The sequence below is a fragment of the Sorex araneus genome, chromosome 11, assembly GCF_027595985.1.
Source record: "Sorex araneus isolate mSorAra2 chromosome 11, mSorAra2.pri, whole genome shotgun sequence".
NCBI lineage: Eukaryota > Metazoa > Chordata > Mammalia > Eulipotyphla > Soricidae > Sorex > Sorex araneus.
This window is the reverse complement of record NC_073312.1, coordinates 48,021,227-48,045,509: the sequence shown is the minus strand read 5'-3', so window position 1 is coordinate 48,045,509 and position 24,283 is coordinate 48,021,227. Positions and strand designations below refer to the sequence as shown.

Sequence of the window (24,283 nt, the reverse complement as noted above, 5' to 3'; positions counted from 1 at the left end):
GGCTTTTGGGGTGCCGGGATCAAACTTGGATCAGCCATGTGCAAGGCAAGGGACTTCCCCACTGTACTATCTGCGGCCCCATATTTCAATATTTTCAACTAGGTAACAGTACAAATGGTGCAAGACTTGAAATATAAGAAAGGCTGCTATGACAGTGTCTCTCTCCCCTCAGTCCCTGGCGATCAGCTTCCCTGCCCGCCAGTACTCCACACACCTTTTTTTTTTTCTCCTCATGTTTTAACTTACTTACACCTCAGAAAGGTTTCCCGACTGGCATCATCCTGTTACTGTAAGGGTGGTCTTCAAGGCTCGGCCTGCTTCTCGGGGGCACAGATTGGGTGTCACTTCTCTGCCAGTATTTCACCCAACGGGGAGTCCTATACCCCTGACACATAGCTATGTGTGTGCCATGATTCGCTGCTGTGAAAGCAACTGGGCCTTTCCACATTGCTGCTTTGACAATTTTGCTCCCGCCTCTCCCGACATGACTGTTCACAGTGAAACGGGAGGAAGAGCAGGTTTATTTCCTCACCAGCTCTGGAGGGGAAAACCCTGACAGCCAACAGGACCAAGTCTATTGGACTGTAGGAGCTGTCGCTACACTCCTTTCTTTTTTGTTTTTTTTTGGTTTTTGGGTCACACCCAGCAATGCTCAGGGGTTACTCCTGGCTTTGCACTCAGGAATTACTCCTGGCGGTGCTTGGGAGACCATATGGGATGCCGGGGATCGAACCCGGGTCGGCCGAGTGCAAGGCAAACGCCTTACCCGCTGTGCTATTGGTCCGGCCCCCGCTACACTCCTTTCTGATTGATCAGGATTATTTCTCATTTCCTAGGAGACTCTTGGTCTTGTCAAATCAAATAAATGTATCCATGGAAGATGAGTTAGTTATTTATTTTTAAAATACACTTCAAATCTTCTGATTTTATGCTTTTTCCTCCAGGCAGGACTTTTTCCCCCTGAAGATAAACTTGTTTTCCTTTTTTCTTTTGAGCCACACCTGGCAATGCTCAGGGGATTACTGCTGGGCACTGTAATGCCCAGTGGTTGGGGGACCATATGGGATGCCGGGAATTGAACCTGGGTCAGTCACATGTAAGGGAAATGCCCTACCTGCTGTACTATTTCTCCCATTCCTTCCTTCCTTCCTCCTTTTTTTTTTTGCGAGCTTTGTCATATTTGGAAAGACTCTCCTTCTGAGATTATACTCAAAATTGCTTCCTCCTAGCTTCTTTCTGTTTGTTTAGCCTTTCATGTTGGAAAACATGAATTAGATCAACCTGGCATTTCTTATTGCTTCGGCCCACCTGTGATGGGTCTTCTGGTGACGCCGCTCTGCTCTCCAGGTGCCGCTGCCCCCACCCCCGGTGACACCCCTCCTCCAGGCGTCAGTGGCAGGTTCAATCTGGCTGCTCTGAAGGACGCATCAGGCAGGGCAGGCGCCTTCCACTGCCTCTGTTCTCAAAAACCTGGCTTTGCTTTGCGAATTTTGGATTTTCAAACCATTTTGGGCAATCCCCTGCAAGAAGCCTTCCTGGAATTTTTACTGGAAATTCATTAAACCATCAGAACGCCGAGGGGTGGTGAGTGCTCCCAACTCTACGGATGGCAAGGCTTGTCTCTGCAAATCAGGGTCTCTAGCAGGTCTGGTGCATGAATCCTGGGATGAGTCTCAGAGGTTTGTCCCACAGGCAGCCCCCAGCATGCTTTCCAAGGCTCAGTGGTCCTCTGACACATTCCTGGCCTGTGCTCTGCATGACCAGAACCTCCTAGCACTGTGTGGTTCCCAAGCACCACTGGGAATCCCCCGCCCCCACCAAGCACAATGTAGGGAGTAAACACTGAGCATCACTGCCGGTAATCCAAGGCCCCTGCGGCTCCCAAAAGGATCCGGAAAGGGGCTGGAGCAATAGCACAGTGGGTAGGGCGTTTGCCTTGCACTCGGCCAACCCAGGTTCGAATCGCAGCATACCATATGGTCCCCCGAGCACTGCCAGGAGTAATTCCTGAATGCAGAGCCAGGAGTAACCCTTGTGCATCTCTGGGTATAACCCAAAAAGCAATAAATAAATAAATAAATAAATAAATAAATAAATAAATAAATAAATAAATAAATGGATCCGGGAAAGTGTTTGGATCCCAAATGGAGAGGGGAGGAGGTACAAGACCTTTGGGGGACAATCAGTGACTGTCACTGTCACTGTCATCCCATTGCTCATTGATTTGTTCGAGCGGGCACCAGTAATATCTCTCATTGAGAGATTTATTGTTACTGTTTTTGGCACATCCAATACGCACGGGTAGCTTGCCAGGCTCTGCCGTGTGGGCTCCATACTCTTGGTAGCTTGCCAGGCTCTCCGAGAGGGGTGGAGGAATCAGTGACATTTAGGGAATTTGAATATGCACTCACTAGAGGATAAAATTATAGAATGTGCATAAGCTTTCTTAGCTTTGCAATTGTATTAAAGATGCTAGAGGTAAATCCCCTTAGAAGAGCAAAGCATTGTAAAGAGATCTGTCATATCTTCAACTTACTCTGAAGAGAACAAGGCAAATGCTAGCTAATGAATCTAGGTGGAAGGCACAGTGTTCATCGTTCATTTTTCTATTCTTCGTTTGTTTTTTGGACCATACTGGCTGTGCTCGGGGGTCACCCTTGGCAGAGCTTGGGGACCATACGCGGTGCTGGGGATTGAACCTGGGACGGTTGTGTGCAAAGCAAACGCCTTCCCTGCTGTACTTTTGCTCCAGTCTTTGTTTCCAATGTTTAGCTTTTCTGTACAATTCACCCTTTTTTTTTTTTTTTGCTTTTTTTTTTTTTTTTGGGTCACACCCGGCGATGCACAGGGGTTACTCCTGGCTCTGCACTCAGGAATTACCCCTGGCCGTGCTCAGGGGACCATATGGGATGCTGGGATTTGAACCCGGGTCGGCCGCGTGCAAGGCAAACGCCCTACCCGCTGTGCTATCTCTCCAGCCCCACACCCTTTTTTTTTTTAAAGAAAAAAAATGAGGGCACACTCTGTAATGGTCAGGAGTCACTCCAGAAAGTACTCAGGGACACTCCACGTGATGCCAGGGACAAAATCTGGGGCTCCCTTGCACACAGCACATGCTCTAAATCATCTCCTTGGCAGAGTGGGATTCACTCTTTTTTCCTTCTCTGAAATTTTTCTACCCTGGTATACTCAGTATGCCAAAAACAGTAACAAGTTTCACAATGGAGACATTACTGGTGCCCACTCGAGCAAATCGATGAGCAATGGGATGACAGTGATACAGTGAAATTTTTAATGAACTGGACAATATCAGTAACAATAAAACCCCAGGGTTGTACATATGAAATGACTGTTTTAGGTGACAAGAAACTCCCTCCTGCTGGCAGCAATCCCCACCCATTTCCAAGCACTCCCCTCGACACACTAGACTGGCGGGGAACCTGTCCATTCCTCGGGGTCAAGGTCCTTCTCTGTGCAGGGCAGGGAACCCAGAGGAATCGGGGAGGTGGGGATGACAGTGGGGGTGGCTGGGGGTGGGCTCAGTGGGAAGACAGCCGGCACTTGGGCCGCTGTGTGTCTTGGAGCCCGCCAAAGCTCAGCTGCACAGCCACCTCCAGGGCTTGGTCTTGGTGGTGCCGTCCCTGTGCCGAGGAGCCTCACCTCAGCCTGGCGCCGCTTCCCGGGCCCTGCTGCTGCGTGCGATACCTGCAGGTTGCAGTCAGCGTTAACATAACCTTCCAGGCGCTTCTCCCACCACCACTGCCGCCACTCCTCCCGGTTCCTCTCATGGCCGCTGGCAATGCCATGTGTATGGATGATCTTGGTTAGATCCCCAGTTTCCCAAGCACCACCAGGATAGATCCCTAGGCACAGATCCAGGAATATGCCCTAAACAATGACTGATGTGGTCCAAAACACAAATTACAAATGGAGGAAAAGTCTAAATATATATATATATGAGACAGAAACAACTCAAGTGCTCAATTATAAATAAGTGGATTCACATGTGAACAACTGTTCTACCTGAAAAAGTAAATTATAGGGCTAGAACAATAGTACAGCAAATAAAGCACTTGCCTTGCATACAGTTGACCGGGGTTCAATCCCCAACATCCCCTATGGTCCCCTGAGCACCTCCAGCAGTGATCCCTGAGTGAAAAGTCAAAAGTAACCCCTAAGCACCACCAGGTGTAGCCCCCAAAAAAAGGAAATTCTGACATATGCTATGACATGGGTGAACCTGGAGAATACACTAAGAGAAAGAAGTCAGTGACAAAAGGACAGATCTATGATTACACAAGACGCAAGAGGTTCCGAGGGCAGTAACATTCATAGAAGCAGAAAGCAGAATGGGAGGTTTCCAGGGCTGGGGGAGCAGGAACTGCAGGTGGCTAATGGGGTCAGAGTTTCAGTTTTGCAAGAGGAAAATCTGCGAGAGACTGGATGTGCGACTGTATTTAACAGCTTGACACAGAAATAGGTCAAAGGGTAAAATCTGTTTTTGCTTTGTTTCTTTTTGGTTTTGTTTTTTGGGGGTGCACAATGGTAATGCTGGGAGCTGTTCCTGGGTCTCTGCTCAGGAATGACCCCTTGCAGTGCTTAGGGAACGTATATGGTGCTAGGACTTTGACCAGGGGTTGACCATGTGCAAGGCAAGTGCCTTAACCCCTGTACTGTCTCTTATGTCCTGGCTAATTCTTTTGTGTATTTTGGTTTGGGGGCCACACCAGGTGTGCTTGGGGATCACTCCTAGTGCTGTTAAGAAGACCATATGCAATTCTGGTGATTGAACTGGAGTCAACCACAGGCAAGGTAAGTGATTTGCCTGCTCTCCTACTCTCCATCCCCTTGCTATGTTACTTCTATTTTATTTATTTTTTGATTTCTGGATCACACCAGCTGTGCTCCGGGCTTACTCTTGGCTCTGCACTCAGGAATCACTCTGGCAGACTAGTGGGATCATATGGAGTGGTGGCGATTGAACCTGGGTTGGTTGTGGGCAAAGCAAGCACCTTATTAACCGCTGTACTATCTCATCTCTCCACCCCATGTTTTTAAATCACAACTTTTTTTTTTTGTATTTCTGGGTCACACCCAGCGATGCACAGAGGTCGCTCCTGGTTCTGCACTCAGGAATCACCCCGGTGGTGCTCAAGGGATCATATGGGATGCTGGGAATCAAACTTGGGTCGGCGGCATGCAAGGCAAACGCCCTACCCGCTGTGCTATCGCTCCAGCCCCTAAATCACAATTTTTAAAAACAAACTATTCACTGGTACTCAGCAGCAGGGCACTCATCAAAGAGTACCATAGAGGTCCCCTGAGCACGGCCAGGGGTAATTCCTGAGTGCAGAGCCAGGAGTAACCCCTGTGCATCGCCAGGTGTGACCCAAAAAGAAAAAAAAAAAAGAGTACCACAGAATATTCTCCAGCACAGGGACAATAAGGGTAGTCTGGATGTCCCACGGTACAAGGTAGTTACGCCTCTGATGTAAGGTCAGGGGATATTTCCTGTGTCAGTGTGTGCAGGAACCACAGAACTCCCCCACTCCTTGAAGAAGAATTCAGATTTCAATTAGAATAACACTGGGCCCATGCCCTGTTTGAGGTCACACTCCATGGGGTCCTGTTCAGCACTTCATATCCAAACTGCTCAATATTTCCAGAGTAAAATGTATGGAGATGCACACTTAAAAGGTCGATAATATAAACTGGCTTGGGTAATTCAGGGTGGGTTTGGTGGTTTAATCCATTCAGGCCAAATTTATTAAAAAAAAAAAAATACCCAGTTTCCCGGCCACTCCTCCAGCCCCCACCTCGTCAACAAAGATCAAGGGTTAGGCATCTATCCATGAACAAAAACAGTTCCAGGAAGCCTCTGAAATCTCTGGGACAGTGGCTGCCTTGCTGTCAAGGCACTAACCCATGGGCCAGTACTGACTGTACATGCACAGTACATGACTAGCCAACTTGCCATGGTTGAAAACCAAAGTCCTACCCAGGGTTTTTAGCAACAAAGTGGAGGAAAAAAGACTTTCAATTTCAAATTGTGCTTTCAATTGTGTGTGTGTGTGTGTGTGTGTGTGTGTATGTGTGTGTATGGGGAAAGTACTTTAGCTGTGGGAATGGATACTGAATGCTCTCATAGGCCAGCTTACTGTGCTTGCAGAGGCTAGTTTGCCTTTGACTGATAGAGGTCTTGCATTGTAAGAAAGATTCCTTAAAATGGAACTAACTTTTTGTTCAGGTAAAAATTGTTGCTGTTGTTATTCAGGCTAGGGTCTACAACTCTGCAAGTTCTATGGGGCCCAGTGGAGCTCTGGGTGCCAAGTCTCACTGAGATAGCCACACTATCACGAATAAACAAGTTGGAGTTCTCTTCTGCATGTCGATGCCTAACCAATACTTTTTGAGGGGATGTCGGGTTTGGGCCATACCCAGTCACTTCCAGTAGTTCTCGGGGGACCGTTTGGTGCTGGGTATCAGACCTGCAGCCTCCCACATGCAAGGCAAGTGCTCTACCACTGAGCAATCTCCTGATGCCTGTCTGCCCAATTTTGATGCCAATGTTATGTAAATTTTGAGAATCTCTCTTTTTTCATTTGGCTTTTTGGGTCACACACAGCAATGCTCAGGGGTTACTCCTGTCTCTGCACTCAGGAATTACTCCTGGCAGTGCTCAAGGGACAATATGGGATTCTGGGGATCAAACCCAGATCCAATGCCCTACCCACTCTACTATCACTCGGGCCCTTAAGAACCTCCTTTTTGAACCTCTTTTTTCCCTGCCTTGGAAATTTAAATGGCATTGGGATTTGTTCTTGCAAGGCACAAAGCCCGGGGCTGGAGAGACAGTACAGTGAGTAAGGAAGGCACTTGCCCTGCATGTGGCTGACCTGGTTCAATCCCTGGTACTACAGAGGGCCCCCTGAGCCCTCCAAGAGTGATCCCTGAGTGCAGAGTCAGAGTGTGGCCAAAAAAACAAACCAAAAAATAAAATGCAGGCCTCTCAAGGATTGCAGAGGCAGAACAGCAGGTAAAGTGCTTGCCTTGCATGAGGCAACGTTCTGTCCCTGCACCAGATGATTCCCCCCAAGCACCGTGGGGTGTGGTCACCCAAAACAAAAAATAATAAAAGGCACAACTCCCAAGAGACACATCTGGGCTTTGTGCTCTTCTGTAAAATATCTCTCTTCTGTGTGTGTGTGTGAGGGGGGGGAAGGGGTTAAAATCATTAATTTTATCCAAGTTTTCTTTCTTAAATTTTCTTTTTTGGTTTTTGGTTCACACCCATTGGTGCTCAGGGCTTACTCCTGGCTCTGCACTCAGGGATCACTCCTGGCAGGGCCGTGAAACCATATGGGATGCCAGGGATGGAGCCCAGGTGGACCATATGCATGGCAAGTGCCCTAGCAGCTTTACTATCGCTCCAGCCCTGTATGAACATCTTCTAAATCAAATGAACTGAGTGAAGCAACAGCTTCACAGATGCTCCACCCAGGGAGGACGGCCGACTCCAGGAGGTGGTGCATGGAAAGAGTCCCTAGGGCCTTGCATACACAATGCAGGGAGGAGAGCAGGAACCAGCCCAGGAGTTTTGTACAGGGCAGAGTAGAGGAGCACAAGGAACCAAAGGAGACACACAGTGGGCTACAGTGGGCTGTAGCTAACAACCACCGAAGCAGAGCCGGGAAGATGGCACAAAGGGCTGGGTCACGTGCTGTACCCGTAGGAAGCCTGAGTTTGATCCTTGAGTACCACCAGGAACAAGCCCTCAAACACTGCCAGGAATGGTCCCAAAGCAAACAAACAAAACCAACTGTAGGATATCATTGGTTTGTCCTTTCTCCCTTGCCACAGAGTTTGGGCTTATCTGGTAATAATCTCTAAACAATTTTAGACAACATTGGTATGTCCTGTTCTCCTTGCCACAAGGAGCTTAGGTATATCGGGTCACGCCCATCAAAGTGCTCCTGAGTCACTCCCATTCCTTTGTCTATCTGTAACCACTTCTCTATGCTCTCTTCCCCAACCAGTTAATCAGCTTTTCCCCTAATCAGACTCTGTCAATTTGTAAGGTCAGACCTTTCTGGGACACTGAACTTGTATTTTAAGTTAATATTGCCTTTCTCGGGGCTGGAGCGATAGCACAGCGGGTAGGGCGTTTGCAGCATCCCCTGAATTCTAGTATCCCATATGGTCCCCTGAGCACCGCCAGGAGTAATTCCTGAATGTAGAACCAGGAGTAAGCCCTGTGCATCGTCGGGTGTGACCCAAATAGCAAAATATATATAAATATATATATATATATATATATATATATATATATATATATATATATATATAGCCTTTCTCCTCTTCTCATGTCTTTTGAATAGTTTACTTTAAAGCAATGTCCTTTTTGTATGGACAAAGAAAGACAGTTGTTAATATGCTTTTGTAACATGGGATTTAATTGGCTTCGAATATTATTCACTCCCGGGCATCTGCTTTCTCGACTTAAGCCTCAGCTGCCCTTACTTCCTAGCACCCCAAAGGCAGGGTCCCGACGAGGGACGGGACGGACCCAGGGCAAGCGGTGAATTATGTGCTACCCTGGCATCGAGATGGGCCTGGCCAAAGTGCCTAATGCTTAACTATAAGTTAAGAGCTTGGTCATGGACATGTCATGTTATGATCCAAAAGTAACGACGAGACTAGGGCCCTGCTAGGGATAGGAAAGACTAATCTGGCCTAAGCACTGTAGTCTGAGATTGAAGTGACCCCCAGGAAAGCAATTCTATAAGCTTAATGCATCTCTTGCTATGTCCATACAAAATGATTAATATTATGAATGCTTATATGTTAGTTGGACAAGGAGAGGAGAAACACACCCATGGGATTCCGCTCTTGGGTGCGTGTCCTGCTGAAAGAGAATCTGTCCTAGAAGAAGCATCCTCTGAGGGAAAGAACTTTACCCCTATTGATTGTGACCACACTTATGTGTAAGCCCCAACCCCTCATTCTTGGGGATTTAACTAGGCTGAAAGAGTGGGCTGGGGGCCAGTCCCAGTGCCAGATCTGGAGAAGCCATATTGAGATCCAGATCCAGAGCGAGAAGGAGAATGAAGTAACATGGGGGGGAAGAAGCAGAGAGAGAGACGGGAGTGTATAGAGAGGATACTGGAATAAACTGCAACTGAGACCAACCAGCCTGGCCCTCATTCCTTCCTTCACCTGCCTTGTCATCACCATCAACCTCCCCGGGGTGGAGGAAGCAGCTGGAGACTATCGAATGCCGCTACCCTGTGCCCAGTGTGGTGTCCTCTCTCCTCAGCATGTGGCATGTGTCCCATAGTGGATGCTTCCAAACCCACTGTGGCCCGGACACACACACACACACACACACACACACACACACACACACACACACACACACACACACACACACCTGAGCCTAATCCTCCCCATTTTTTTTTTTTGTTTTTGTTTTTTTGCTTTTTGGGTCACACCCAGCGATGCTCAGGGGTTACTCCTGGCTTTGCACTCAGGAATTATTCCTGGCGGTGCTTGGGGGACCATATGGGATGCCGGGGATCGAACCCGGGTCAGCCGAGTGCAAGGCAAACGCCTTACCCGCTGTGCTATCGTTCCGGCCCCCCTCCCCATTTTTAAGGCAGGTGCCTCCTGCCAGGGGCTGCCTGAGAGCAGCTACGGAGAGACCTTGGAGCTGCTCCTGCAGAAAATTGAGAACCACACAGAAAGTAGCTTTTGTTTTTTGGTTTGTTGGTTGCTGGGTTTGGGGTTTGGTTTTTTTTTTTTTTTTTAATTTTTGTTTTTAGGACACACAGCGCCTGGCTGGGTGCTCAGGGCTGCTCCTGGTGGTGCCCAGGGGCCCATGCAGTACTCCTGTGCACACAGCCTGCACTAGGCCCACAGGCCCACAGCCGGTGCCTGATCACTAGAAGGTGGCATCTGCCACTGTCCTTGCGGAAGAGCAACAGAACGGTGACAGTTGGGACAGCCTGTCTGGGGACAAAAGCTCCATCCTGCAGGATGGCTCCACAGAGGATCCAGCAGGTCCCACACCCGGGGACCCCTCCAACACCAGCCAGGTGGGCCCTAGGGTTGGGTCTTCCTGGCTGCATCCTCCCTTCAGAGGCTCTCAGCACGCTAGCTCCACCAAGCATCTGACGTGCTCAAATGTGCTCAAGTGTCCACCATACTTCAAAGCTTAGGAAAGCCAAGATCTGTGAACTGGAGGACCACATCTGCCCAGGCGTCACGGGGACTCTGTTTTCATACACTCCCTCTGGTGAACTGGAGACTCCAAACATTAAGACACTTTTGTTTTTGTGCCATACTCAATGTGCTCAGGATTCCTTCCTGGCAGGGCTCGGGTATGGGGTGGGGGTGGGGGGGTGAGGAAGTGGTGTATGAGGTGCTGAGATCAAACCTGGATCAGGTTTACTTTTTTTTTTTTTTTTTTGGTTTTTAGGTCACACCCGGCTATGCATAGAGGTTACTCCTGGCTCTTAACTCGGGAATTACCCCTGGTGGTGCTCAGGGGACCATATGGGACGCTGGGATTAGAACCCGGGTCGGCCGCGTGCAAGGCAAATGCCCTACCCGCTGTGCTATCGCTCCAGCCCCTGGATCAGGTTTACTTGCCCTGCAAGCATGTTACCTGCCATACTATCTCTCAGGTGCCCATTAAGAAATATTTTGCACAGGGTCTCTGGTGAATGGGAGGCAAATGTGGAGAGAGGGGAAAACTGGTGGAGGGCAATGGGAGCTGGTGAAGGATTGGTGTTAAACAACATATGCCTGAGACCCAATCATGAGTAACTTTGTACCAATCATGAGTAACTTTGTAATTTCACAGTGATTATAAAAAGTAAAATAAAGAAGGCAGGGAAAAAATAGAAATATCTTGCACCGGGCCTGGAAGACAGTACGAGAAGTTAGGGTGCACATCCAGGCTCAATTCCCCTGCATCATGTGGCTTCCTACATCACCAAGTGCAGTCCAAGAGGCTCTCGAGCACCACCATAGAGGCCCTAGTAGTCCCCCGTGCCGTATCCTCAGGTCCAAACACTGAATCACTGGCCAGGTTGGCTGAGAATTGCCAGGAGTGGGGCCAGAGCAATAGTATAGTGGGTAGGGCATTTGCCTTGCACATAGCAGACCAAAACAACCAGAGTTTGATTCCTATCATCCCATATGGTCCCCTGAGCACTAGCAGGGGTGATTCCTGAGTGTTGAGCCAGGAGTAACCCCTGAGCATTGCTGGGTGTGGTCCCAAAACAAAAACAAACAAATCAAAGAATTGCCAGGAGTGGCCATCAGCATCATCAAACACTGCTTAGACGCTTTGACAGTCCAAATATAAACATAATTTTGCAGTCTGGGGAGATGGTTCAAAGGGCTGGAGTGCATGCTTTATTTCTTCTTCTTTTTTTTTGGCCTTTTGGGTCACATCCGGTGATGCATAGGGTTTACTCCTGACTTTGCACTCAGGAATTACTCCTGGTAGTGCTTGGGGAACCATGTGGGATGCTGGGAATCAAACCCGGGTCTGCCGCGTGCAAGGCAAATGCCCTACCTACTGTACTATCACTCCAGTCCTGCTTTATTTCTTTAATTTTTCTATCCCGGCTATGGTCAAGGTTTATTCCTAGCTCTGTGCTCAGAGATAACTCCTGGCGAATCTTGGGGAACCATATGTAGTGGCAATGATCAAACTAGTTTATCTCTGTACTATCCCTTTGATCTGGGAGCACATGCTTTATATGCAAGAGGCCTGAGTTCAATCTTGGCACTTTATAGTCCCCCAAACACTAGACTCTACAGTCCTCCCACCCCTTTTTTCTAACTACATGTGAGTCCTAGAGTAAACCCTTGCATATAGCCAAGCAGTGATCCTTGGCATTGCACATGGTCCCCCAAGCAGCCCAAGGCATCACTCCTGAGCACAAAGTAGCCCCAGAGCAGTACTGGGTGGGGCCCAAACCCCCCAAATAATATTTTTCACTTGATCATCTTGAAAAATTACAATATACAAACTACAACTGAAATCTGAATACAAAAGTGCTCAAAAAAGAATTAGAGTTGGATTTCTTTTAATCACCGGGAGACACAAAGTTGTTCATGATCTGGTTTCAGTCATACAATGTTCCAACACCCATCCCTTCGCCAGTGTACATTTCCCACCACCAATGTTCCCAGTTTCCCTCCCATCACTTCCTGCTGGCTGCGGGTAAGGCTCGCCTTCCTTGAGCCTTACCTGTGTGAAATGAGGATAGGATGCCAATTCTACCCAGTATGTCATATGGAGGGACAGGGTTAAACAGCCATGAGACACCCATGGGTGGATAAGGGAACACAGAATGTAAAGCATCAGAAGCTGCAAGAACCCAGGGTGGAGCCAGATGAATGTCAGCCAGGGAAAGGGCCAGAAGAGTGACCTGTCACTTCCTGCAGCCTCTGGAAAACATGCTTATGTTATCAAGTGGCTGCCTTCAGTGCCCACAGGCAACTAGAGGTCCTGACACTGGCCCAGGGCACATGGGCGCTTCCAGGCAGCATGAGAAAACTGTGGGGGCAGAGAGGGGTGTGGAGGCAGGTGATATTGAAAGATAAGTTGCAAAGCATCATAGTGTCTTAAAAAAAAAAACACTTAAAGGGGCCAGAGCGGTAGTACAGTGGGGAGGGCATTTGCCTTGCACATGGCCAACCCAGGTTCAGTCTCTGGCATCCCATATGGACCCCCAAGCAGGGCCAGGAGTAATTCCTGAGTGCAGAGCCAGGAGTAACCCCTGAGCATCGCTGGGTGTGACCCAAAAAGAAAAAGAAAAAAAAAACACAAAAAAGCATGTAGGGGCTGGAGCAATAGCACAGCGGGTAGGGCGTTTGCCTTGCAGGCCGTCAACCCAGGTTCGATTCCCAGCATCCCATATGGTCCCCTGAACACCGCCAGGAGTAATTCCTGAGTGCAGAGCCAGGAGTAACCCCTGAGCATTGCTGGGTATGACACAAAAAAGAAAAAAAAGAAAAAAAAAAAGCATGTATAAGTAAGAGAAAGAAAACATGACAAAACTTTAACAATTGGTATACAGGTTGCATTACTGTGCTCAACTTTTTCACAGATCTGAAGTTTTCCTCAGTGAAATACTCAATGGAAGCCAGAGTAATGTAGGAAGAGAACTAACTTGACACCAAGACACTGTTCTTGGGCAGAAAGTTCATTTCTTGAAAGTGAAATATGCCAAGTAAAACCACTACAAGTAAAATCATTTTAAAGGAAAGAGATGTGGGTCTGGAGAGACGATGCCACCTGCCCAGTGCCTGTTCTACGTGCAGGAGGCCTCACCACCACAAGACAGGGTCCCAAGCATGGGCGGGAGTGACCCTGAGCAATGAGCCAGGTGCTGTAGCCCCTGAGCACCACAGGGTGTGGCCCAAAAGCCAAACAACCCAAACTAACAAATAACAAAAGACATGCCCTAGAGACACAGAACCTCTCAGAGGAGAACACAAAAATCCCAAGGCCCCGCCCCCCACACCCACCGTTTGCACCTCCCTGTTGACAGGAACAATGAGAGAAGCTCTGTGGGAGCAACCTGGGGGCTTCTGCCAGCCCCTCTGTCCGGCGGCCAGTGCCAGCACACAGACCTGGCAGAGCTGGCATCTCAGCTGCGTGACCGGCTCAGGGGAACAGGGGGCGGCCAGCTCACCTGAAGTAATCACAGGACGCAGCCAGCAGAATGCGGTGGGCCTCGATGTGTCTGCCCTCCACCACCAGGACCACGTCGAAGAGGATGCCGCTGTCTCGCAGCGCCAGCAGCCCGCGGAGCAGCGCCTGCGAGTGCTGAGCGCTTCGGTAGGTGTTGTTGACGCAGTGCGTGTGCGAGGGCTGCGTGGGCAACTTGCACAGCTGCGTGAACTCCTGCTCCTCCGCCATCCTCGCCACCACACCAGACCTCACCACCGCGGGCGTCAGCTGGCAAGACAGAGGAGACGCGAGTGAGGCAGGGACGGATGTCCAGCCCGTGCCCGAGGGACCTCTCTGCTCCCGGGGGCCCCACGGCTCCTGGCTCCGGCTCCTCCTTCCGGGGCCCCTGGAGTCCCTGCTGCCTCACACCCAGATTCCCCATCCCCACGGCTTGTCCAGACTCGGGCTTCTTCATTGCTGAGATTCTTCGCACCCCTCCACCCCTCCCTTTCGTCTTCAGACCCTGGCTTGGCGCCCCAACTCCATGGCCTGACCGAGAAGCTTCTCGGGTTCCGTGAGCATAAGCAGGGGGAATCGAAGCAGGAATCCCAGTGGGGAAACCTGACATTGGTCACCGATGAACACAGAGCACCAGCACAGACCAGGTTCTCCAGGACTCTGCCGCCCTCTTACTGAGAAAGAACAAAACAAGGCGCCAGAGTCACAAGGCCTGAGCAGGTGGCTGTCAGGAGACCCAGGGCAGAGCTACACGGGTAACGGGGACGCGGGGAGGGTAACCAGGGCCTGCTGGGTATCGGAGTCAGATACAGTAGCTTCAGCAGGACCTACTGCTGCACCTCCTCTTTGGTGCATTTTGGTGGGTTTTCTTTCTTTTTTGCATGGTGTTTCACTCATTTGGGGTGGTGAGGTGGTCTGGGCTATATCCAGCACTGCTCAGCTGGCTCAGAAGTGACCACTGGCAGTACTGGAGGACCACAGGTAGTACGAAGGACGCTATTTAAGAAGGCAGCATTTGGGCCACACTGGAGTGACCCCTGAAGATACTAAGGAGACCTGATGTGGTAGCAGTTTCAAACCAGGGTTGTGGACACCACAGACACATGCAAGACGCCTTACTCTCTATACTATCTCTCAGCTGCCTGCTGTCAAGTTTTCCTTTTTCTTGTTTTGTTTTGGGGCCATGCCCAGCTGTGCTCCAGGCTTACTCCTGGCTCTATGCTCGGGGATAACTCCTGGCAGGCATGCAAAAGCCCTACCCACTGTAATGTCACTCTATCCCTTGGCAGAATGCTTTAAATTCAAGATTGCCTCCCAATAATTGAGTCAGTACATTCAAAAATGTGTAAAGTGACTTAAATAGGAGTGTGAGAAATCCAATCAGTAAAACAAATCTACCACACACACTTTACTGCTGGACTTGGAACTAACCAGAAGCAACCACAAACCGCAGGATGCTCTGAGTCAGGGGGCAAAGGTCAGAAGGAGTAAGATGATGCATAAGGACATGGAGAGGTCATTAGTGTCTGCACTTTTCTGTTCGTGTGAAACATCTAATAATTAAGGTCTCCAACTTATTTTTTTAATATAAAACATTCACATGACTAGAATTCAGAAGGCACAGAAAGGCACATAGTGAGACTTCAATTTCCCTCCCACCTATCCCGCAATCAGAGCCTCTCTCTGGGAAAACTGCATGAACTTCCCCCCCACAACTTTCCAAGTGGCATCTGGGGGTTCACAGGGAAATGTGAACTATAACATTCTGGAAATCTATAACATTTTATTCCTTTTATGATCTTCTGCATATGATCGCTTCATATCTCTCCCACAGTCCAGTTCTTGGGGAGCCATGTTTTCATTTTATCATTTTTTTTTCCAGAGATAAATCTGGATTTCTCCCATTATTTTTATACTGAAAGTTATTTATTTTTTTTTATTTTTATTTATTTTTTTTTTTTTTTGCTTTTTTGGGTCACACCTGGCGATGCACAGGGGTTACTCCTGGCTCTGCACTCAGGAATTACCCCTGGCCGTGCTCAGGGGACCATATGGGATGCTGGGATTCGAACCCGGATCGGCCGCGTGCAAGGCAAACGCCCTACCCGCTGTGCTATCTCTCCAGCCCCACTGAAAGTTATTTAGATACAACACACAGGCATCAGTTTTGAGGAAAATTTCTTTTATAAAGAACTGCTGGAAAAAAATAAAAAAAGAAAAGAAATGCTGGATCATTTAAAAAAAATTTTTTTTTTTCCTTTTTGGGCCACACCCGGCAATGCTCAGCCAGTTACTCCTGGCTTTGCACTCAGGAATCACTCCTGGTGGTGCTCAGGGGACCATATGGGATGCTGGGAATGAAACCTGGGTCAACCACGTACAAGGTAAATGCCCTACCCGCTGTGCTATGCTTCAGCCCCTAAAACTTTTTAAATTAAAATTTTTTGTGCCACACCCAGTGATGTTCAGGGGTTATGCTTGACTCTGCACTTAGATATTACTCCTGGTGGGGCTCCAGGAACCATATGGGATGCCGGGGATGAAACCCACGTAGCCCCATGCAAGGCAAGCACCCTACCCTGCTATACTATCTCTCGGGGCTCCAAAGGTCATTTTATTTTGAACATGTATTTGCCATTTAAATGTATGATGCCATGGGGCTGGAGCAATAGCACAGCGGGTAGGACATTTGCCTTGCATGCAGCTGACCCGGGTTCGAGTCCCAGCATCCCATATGGTCCCCTGAGCACCGCCAGGGGTAATTCCTGAGTGCAGAGCCAGGAATGACCATTGTGCCTCACCAGGTGTGACCCCAAAAAAGCAAAAAATATATATAAATAAATAAAAATAAATGTATGATGCCAGACTGGCATCTATAGAAACGGAGCCAATTTATATGTCCACCAGCAAAGTACAAGAATTACTGAGTGTTTCTTTTTACTCTTTGCTGACTTAACAGATGGAAAACAGAATTTCACAGTATAACCACATTTCTGTAATTGACCATATTGCAAAAAAAAAAAAAAAAGTGGGATGCAGAACATCCTTTGTCATTTCTTTCTCATGCCTGTCTTTCTGAAATCAAGAAATGTTCTCAGGAGGGGCTGGAGCGATAGCACAGCGGGTAGGGCGTTTGCCTTGCATGCGGCCGACCCAGGTTCGATTCCCAGCATCCCATATGGTCCCCTGAGCACCGCCAGGAGTAACTCCTGAGTGCAAAGCCAGGAAGTAACCCCTGTGCATTGCCGGGTGTGACCCAAAAAGCAAAAAAAAAAAAAGAAAAAAGAAAGAAATAAAATAAATGTTCTCAGGAGCTCACTCAGTGCTCTTCATCTTTCTATTCTCTTCACAGAGGCTGCTCTATATCCGGAAGCCCTTCCCTACACTTAATTTCCTCCTGCAGTAGCAATCACAGTCAAGGCCCTCGATTTTCGGTTGTTTCAAACTGGCATGGGATAGATATTACTGCAGGTTAAGGTGCTTGTTTTGCATGAAGTTGACTAAGGTTTGATTCCCAGTACCCCATGTGCTCTGCAGGCAGCTCTAGGAGTGATCCCTGAGCGAAGAGCCAGGAGAAAGCCCTAAGCACAAGCCAGGTGTAGCCCCCCCAAAAAAAATAAATTAAAAATAAGTAAAACCCCACAAAAGCAAAAATAAGGAAACTAAGAACTCCACTTTTATATCTCTGGTAGGTACAAACCAAGAACCGTAAAATAAATTTTTGATAATCTCACACATAAAAGAGTCAAGAGCATTTTTAAAAACTGTCAACTCAATACCATCCCCTGAGTCAGGCCGGCCCTCTCTGTGAGGTCAAAACATGAAGCCTGTCCTCAATGAATGCCAGTACTGGGGAGAAAGAGCCACACCCGCAACAAAGGGCAAGGGGCAATCTGGGAAATGGGAAATGGGTCTTTATTTCTGGAAGGGCACTAGGTCCTTGTATCTGGAGGGGGGAATGGGTTCTTAGCTCTGGAAGGGGGAATGGGTCTTTATCTTTGGAAGGGCACTGGGTCCCTATCTCTGGAGGGGCACTGGATCCTTATTTCTGGAGGGGCAGTGGGTTCTAATCTCTGGAAGGGAAATCGGTTCTTTTCTGGAGAGGCAGTGGGTTCTTATTTCTGGAGGTACAATGGGTTCTTAATTCTGGAGGAGCAGTGGGTTTTTATCTCCGGAGGGGCAATGGGTCCTTCTGGAGGGGCTGTGAGTTCTTATCTCTGGAGGATAAATGGGTTCTTATTTCTGAAGGGGCAGTAGGTCCTTATCTCTGAAGGAGCAGTGCGGTTTTATTTTTGGAGGGGCAACGGGTCTCTTTCTGGAGGGGGAGCCTTGGTCGGGGTGCCTATGTGGGAAGCACTCTGGATGCCTCCAGAAAGCAGAGTCGCGGAGCAACTAAGCGCGCCAAACCAGGTGTGCAGGCCCAGCCCCAAGGGGTCGAGAAAGAGGAACCCCCCCACCTCCCAGGGAGGAGCCCGCTGCAGGCTGCGGTGGCTCCGCGGGCCTGCCCGCGCCCACTGCAAAGAGTCGGAACCCGCGGCCGCGTCCTGGCCACCCCCGGCAGGTTTTGCACGGACAGTCTCCTCGGCAACTTCTCCCGGCCCCGCGCGAGCTGCCGAGGCTCGGGGCTCCCTGGATTGCAGTCCCGGGAAGACCGCAGGGCACGGAGCCGAAGAAACCGAGGCCCCGGAGGCCGAGGTCCAAGGTCACGCCGGGACTCGCAGCGCGGCCCCGACCCACCCGCCTGTTGCAGCTCCCGCCCGCGCAGCGCCCGAGGGTCGCGACCCGAGAAAGGCCGCGCTCGGATCCGCTTCGAACGACACGGCTAGTGCAGGTGCGCCGAGGCCCACGGGCCCCGCCGCAGCCCCGCGGACCGTTCGGACGGCGGCGAGCACCGGCTCCCGGCCCCAGCAGCGTCCCCCGCTTGCCCCCGCGGGGGTCCCGCCCGCGGAGCCCCCGCCACGTCAGGCCGCGGACTCACCTCCGGCCGCTGCCCCGCGCCACCCGGCCGCCCACCGCCCCCGCGCCCCGCGCGCCCCCGCGCGCCGCTCGCCCGGCGCCACGGCCGCCCGTCCCCGGCCACCCGGGTCCGCGATCGCCGCCGCAGCCCGCGCCCGGCAGCTCACCTGGCGCCGCTGCAAGCCGAGGCCGCACTCGCGGGAGGCGGGGGCGGGGCGCGGCCGGTCATGTGCTCGCACTGCGCAGGCGCGGCGCTGCTCAGGCGGCGGGGGCGGCGGCGGCGGCGGCGGCGACCGCGGGCCGGGGACCGGATCTTCGGGGGCGCAGGGGCTGTGTAGCGAAGCCTGGGCGCGGGTCTCTGCCGAGAACGGCCTCGGCCCCCGACTAAGGAGTGCGTCTTCGCACCTGCCACTGCTCCTGAGACCCGACGGGCTGAGCGAATGAATGAAGGAATTTTTGGGGACGAGTAAAGCCCTAGTAAATCTATTTCCTCCTTCCTTCCCTGTCCCTCATTTCCCCTCTAATCCTCCCCTCCATGCATTCGTTCTCCCTCCCTCCCCACTCATTCTTTCCCTCCCTCGCTTATTCTCCCTCTCGCTCATCACTCTCCCAAGTCCTCAGTCACTCATTCATTCATTCGCTCCTCGCCTCCCTCTGGGTTCCCATTCCGCTCCCCCGCCTCCTGCGGTCCCCCCTCAACCTCCCGTTGTGTCTCTGCGGATGGCCCGCCCTCTGCTGGATGAGGAGAACTGGTCAGCCTCGCCCGCGTGCACGGCTGAGTGTTTGCCCGTTTTCCACTGAGATTCTGAAGTCAGTCTCATCTCCAGCCCGAGGGACTGGTCCCAGCCGTCCTGGAGGGCCGCTCTCGGCGTTCAGTTTCTCCCCAGCTCCGAGGTTCATCTACGGCAATGCATCCAGCCACGAGAGCAACCAAGTCTCCCCCCATACCTGGGGTCGGGCCATCCTGGTGTCGGCAGGAGGGCTGTTGAGGATGGGGAGAGGATGTGGCTAGAGAGGCTCTTGGTTAAAAAGGAAGGCGATGAACTGAGAACTGGACTTCGATAGGAAGCTACCACAGGAGAAGGAAGTGGGGAGTTATAGTGATGGGGAAACGCTGAGACGGTGGACAGGAATGGACTCTGGGGGAGGGTGTGATGAGGGAGTGTGTTACATATGTAATCCTACCAGGAACAGTATTGTGAACCATGGAGCCTAGGACAAAATGTTAAGATAAATGTTAAGAGGTTGTTTTTTTTTTCTTTTTGGGTCATACCCGGCGATGCACAGGGGTCACTCCTGGCTCATGTACTCAGGAGTTACTCCTAGCATGCTAGGGAGACCATATGGGATGCTGGGAATCGAACCCGGGTAGACTGCATGCAAAGCAAAAAATGTTAAGAGTTTTTAAAAAGGTGATGGGCCAGAGAGATAATGTAAAGGTAAGTTTCTTCCTTTAGATGTGGCAGATCCATGATGGATCCCCCATACCACATATGAGCATGCCAGGAGTCATCTCTGAGCATCACCAGATCTGGCTCAAAAAAGAAAGAAAAATGGATGAAAGAGAAGGAAGAGAGGGGCCAGAGAGATAGTACAGGGGATAAGGCACCTGCCTTGCATGCAACTGACCTGGATATAATCACCAGCATTACATATGGTCACATGACCCCTTCAAGAGTGACCCCTGAGCACAGCTGGGTCAGGTCCAAGCTTTCCAGGAAAGGAAGAAAAGAAGGAAAAATAGAGGAAGAAAAAAATAAAAAGATGCCCTGTTCCAACTGAGCCCAGAAAATTGTCTGAGGGTTTCATACAAGAGCTAGAGCGTAGGCCCTGCCTCTGGGAGCACAGGTACCAGTGGCCATGGTTTTCCTGGAAGACTCTGGAGGAGATGATTCTTCCAGCTATGTAACAGATGAGAACTTGGGGGGTTGGGGAAAGCATTCCTAGAAGGGGTCAGTGTCAGCTAAGGCATGGAGGTGAGATCCAGGAGAGTAGTTGGGAGGCTACCAGGAGTTTCTGAGCCTGCCAGGTGCACTGGAGTTTTGGTGCTAAGCCAGGACATTAGGATGAGCCTCTGAACGCTGCCCTGCAAGCAGGAAGCAGAACTGAGGCCCACTTTCACATTAAGTGGGCAAGATCAAACTTGTGAGTCCGTATGATCTGGAGAAGTGCAGCATGCTCTCATATGCCCGCCTGGTCATATATTATCTTGGCAGTACAAAGCAGCAGTTACACATCCTTAATCTGGTTTGACCTTCAAGTTATCAGTATGAGTCTTCTCTTTGCCCTGTGTGTAACCAACCACAAGAATGTGGGGGACGTAATTTGTAGAGCCTACATGTCCAGCTCCATATCTTCCTCTGATATTTTACTCATGACAACATAGCTTTGACAAGACAATGTAGACCCTGATGTTCTTTTGACGAATGCTCATCCTATAACTGTTTATGCTCTCGTTAGTGAGTCTTTCCCTGTGATGAAGTCATTAGGATGTAACTGATAAAAAATAGAATAAAAGGAGGCCTCTGGCAGTTGCTCTTCGCCTTGAGCCAGATCGATGCCTTGGACCTCCACGCGCTCTCTCGCACGTGTCCTGTCTCTGTGCCTCCAACCAAAAGAATATTCACTCAACACTGGAGACTGGATACAGCCTAGTCCACACCCCATAAAGATGACAGAGACTAGACTGGAGAGCGGAAGGGGTTGGGTAAAGCTGCATCAGACAGGTTTGGCCTCAGAAGAGGAGGGAGTAAGGGCAGGCAGGGCTGGTTGGAAACCTGTGAAAGACTCAGATTCCCCAGTATGAATGAGTTAGTGAGGAACGGGGAAGCCAAACGGGGAAGTCACGGGACAGGGCTCCACATGATCCCAGAGCAGATTTGGGGGCAGTAAAATGGACCTTGGCCCCTGTTCAGGGGAGAAGCCTACAGCTGAGAGTCAAAATGAGTACCAAGCTGGAGTCCCCCTATCCACTGCCAGTGTGTTCCCTCCAAATACAGAGAAGAGGTGATGCCTAGAGTCAGGAAGTTTAGGGGTAAGGAGAGCTAAGGCACGGCACAAAGCCCATTAGTACAGGGAATCCAAAGGACTACGAGGGTGAAGACCCAGTGGGCCAGGGTGTGAGGGTGACCCTGAGGGAAGAGGAGATGGAGCTCTTAGGAGCCTTTGCTTGGGAGCCCAGTGCAGCCTTAGTGACCGATGTGTAATGGAGGCGAGTAAGGCCAAGAGGATGGCTGGGCTGGACCTGATTTCTGAGATGAGGACAATGGAACAGAGCACACTCAGGGTATGAGGACATGAGTGTGTGCCCAAAGGATGAGTGACAGGGGTGAGATAAGAAGTTGGGATCAGGGGAGACACTCTCCATTCTCCTCTCCTTAGAGAAACTATCTCAAAATATGTCGCAGATGAAGTCAGTGGTTCTGAAAGTCCTCAAAGAGGAAAGTAGCAAGACAGGAGGAAACTTCAGAAGCTGGTGTGCAGGACAATCTGGTATCACCATCCAATGGGTTTTTGCTTCCTAGGACATCATCCAACACTTCAGAAAAACACAGTTCATCTGTCCTTCTTGGCTGTACCCCAGCACCCATTAATAGGGCTAGCACTCAATAGGTACTAAGTAAATATAAGTGGCAAATATCATAGTAGAGACATGAGAAGCAGAGATGGTTAAAGATTTGGCATTTTGGGCTAGAGAGATTGTGCAGAGAGCTAAAGCCTATAGCTGGCATACATGAGGCCCCTAGTTCAACCTCTAGCACTGAATGGCCCTGGAGCACTGTGGCCCTGAAAACCCTCAGCACCACCAGGCATAGCACCCCTGTATTGCCAGGCCAGTATTGTCAGCAATGGCCCAAAGGCCACTGAGCACTGCAGAGGTGCTCTCTCCACAAAGTATTGGTAGCAATGACAGATGGATTTTGAAACCTCAACCTAATGTAAGCTGTTGCAAACATGCTTTCTGCAAAGAAATTTCATCAGATTCCCTATACTGTTGGGGCCCGACTGGACTGTCAGGAAAAGCCCATGGAGACTGACCCACACACAGGCAGGACCACCGGGACCCATGAAAATGAGCAAGCTATGACTTGCTCGTCCGGACTGGTTTGAAAAGTGTTAGCATCTCTTTCTTTAAGCTGCCTTCAGCAATAGCCTAACTCCTTAGTATAACGGAAGAGTTGGTCTTCCTCTTCTCACAGATCCCAGACCCAGCTTATCTTTGATAAGCACACCCCAGGTGCTTGAGGCTATAATTTATGGCTTGAATGTTTGGCTTTGCATTTCTTTCCAGAGGTTGAAACTAACTGGCTTGGAGACATAACAAAACAAAGAATGCCTTAATGGCTGGATGTTCTTTCTGTAACTTCTTTATTCATGATATCACTGTATTGAGCCCTTCAGAGGTGTGTATGGTGGGATGATAATAAAAGGAGATCTCAGGATGCTCTATCTTTGTCACAGGATCTGAGCGAATCCAGGCCCTCCGTGAAAAATAATTTCTCTCCCGTTCCTTGTCTCAGCACCTCTGACTGAATGAATATTTGTACAACACTACAAAAACTAAAATTGAGAAAACTTTGGCAGCAAATGTGACAAAAGGGGCTCAGATGTGACTACTCAAGTGGTAGACCACATGTCTTTTATGTGTGAGGCCCACAGGACCACCAGATCCTAGTAGAACAGGTGTGACCCCCCACAATAAAAAAACTGACAGTGAGGGGCCTGAGTCATAGTATGGCAGGTAGTGTGCTCACCTTCATACACCTCGCCCTGGTTCAATTTGTGGCATTCCATATGATCCTTAAGTCCACCAGTTATGATCCCTGAGTACAGAGCCAGGACCATTGTGTTGGCCCAAAACCCACTTCTAAATTAACTATACATACATACATACATATATATGCATATGTTCAGATGAGCCTCACGCATGAAGGAACTGGCAGAGGAACCCCAGTGTGCGGGAGCCAGGACCGAGATCTCCAAGTCTGCTCAGATTGGGACTGGGTCTCTTCCACCCAGATTCCCCATTTTCCAGTAACTAGGCAGTCACACCCATAAACTGCACCCAGCTCTGTGATCCCATCAATGGCCAACATCCAGAGACTATAAAACCAAGCTCCTGGAAGAGAGCAACACAGAGACTCTTGCCCCTGTGCCTGGCTATTTTCACCAGGGTCCCTTGGAGGGGGCGGGTTGAGTTTCCTTCCCCACCCACCCTGAGCAGAGCCCTGGTCGTTGAAGATCTCTAGACACCAGCCACACCCATACTCAAGACTACTCTCCACACTTTTGGACAAGCCTCATGCATGATAGCCTAGTTCTCCCTTTTAGAGAATCTGGAAAGCTACCGAGAGCTTACTGCCTGCACAGGGGAGAGCCTGGCAAGCTCCCCATGGCATATTCATATGCCAAATACAGTAACAAAAATGAGTCTCATTCCCCTGGCCCTGAAGAGCCTCTAATGTGGCACCATTGGGAAAGACGAGTAAAGAGAGGCTGCTAAAATCTCAGGGCTAGGATGAATGGAGAAGTTACTGGGCCTGCTTGAGCAAATCAATGATCAACAGGATGACAGTGATACAGTGATATACATACATATACAACCTCTGAGCACAG

General features: G+C 49.9%; 1 protein-coding gene across 1 annotated transcript in view; it reads right to left on the bottom strand.

Moving 5' to 3' along the window:
- The window catches only part of KLHL22 (kelch like family member 22), a 42,856-nt gene extending 23,881 nt beyond the window's left edge, over positions 1-18,975 (bottom strand). The window contains exons 1-2 of the mRNA XM_055119036.1: positions 18,835-18,975; positions 13,716-13,981 (exon numbers count right to left, since the gene is read on the bottom strand). Of these exons, the coding sequence (XP_054975011.1) occupies positions 13,716-13,942 (227 nt within the window). The 5' untranslated portion in view covers positions 13,943-13,981; positions 18,835-18,975. The remainder of the gene's footprint in view (positions 1-13,715; positions 13,982-18,834) is intronic.
- Positions 18,976-24,283: the final 5,308 nt, after the last annotated feature.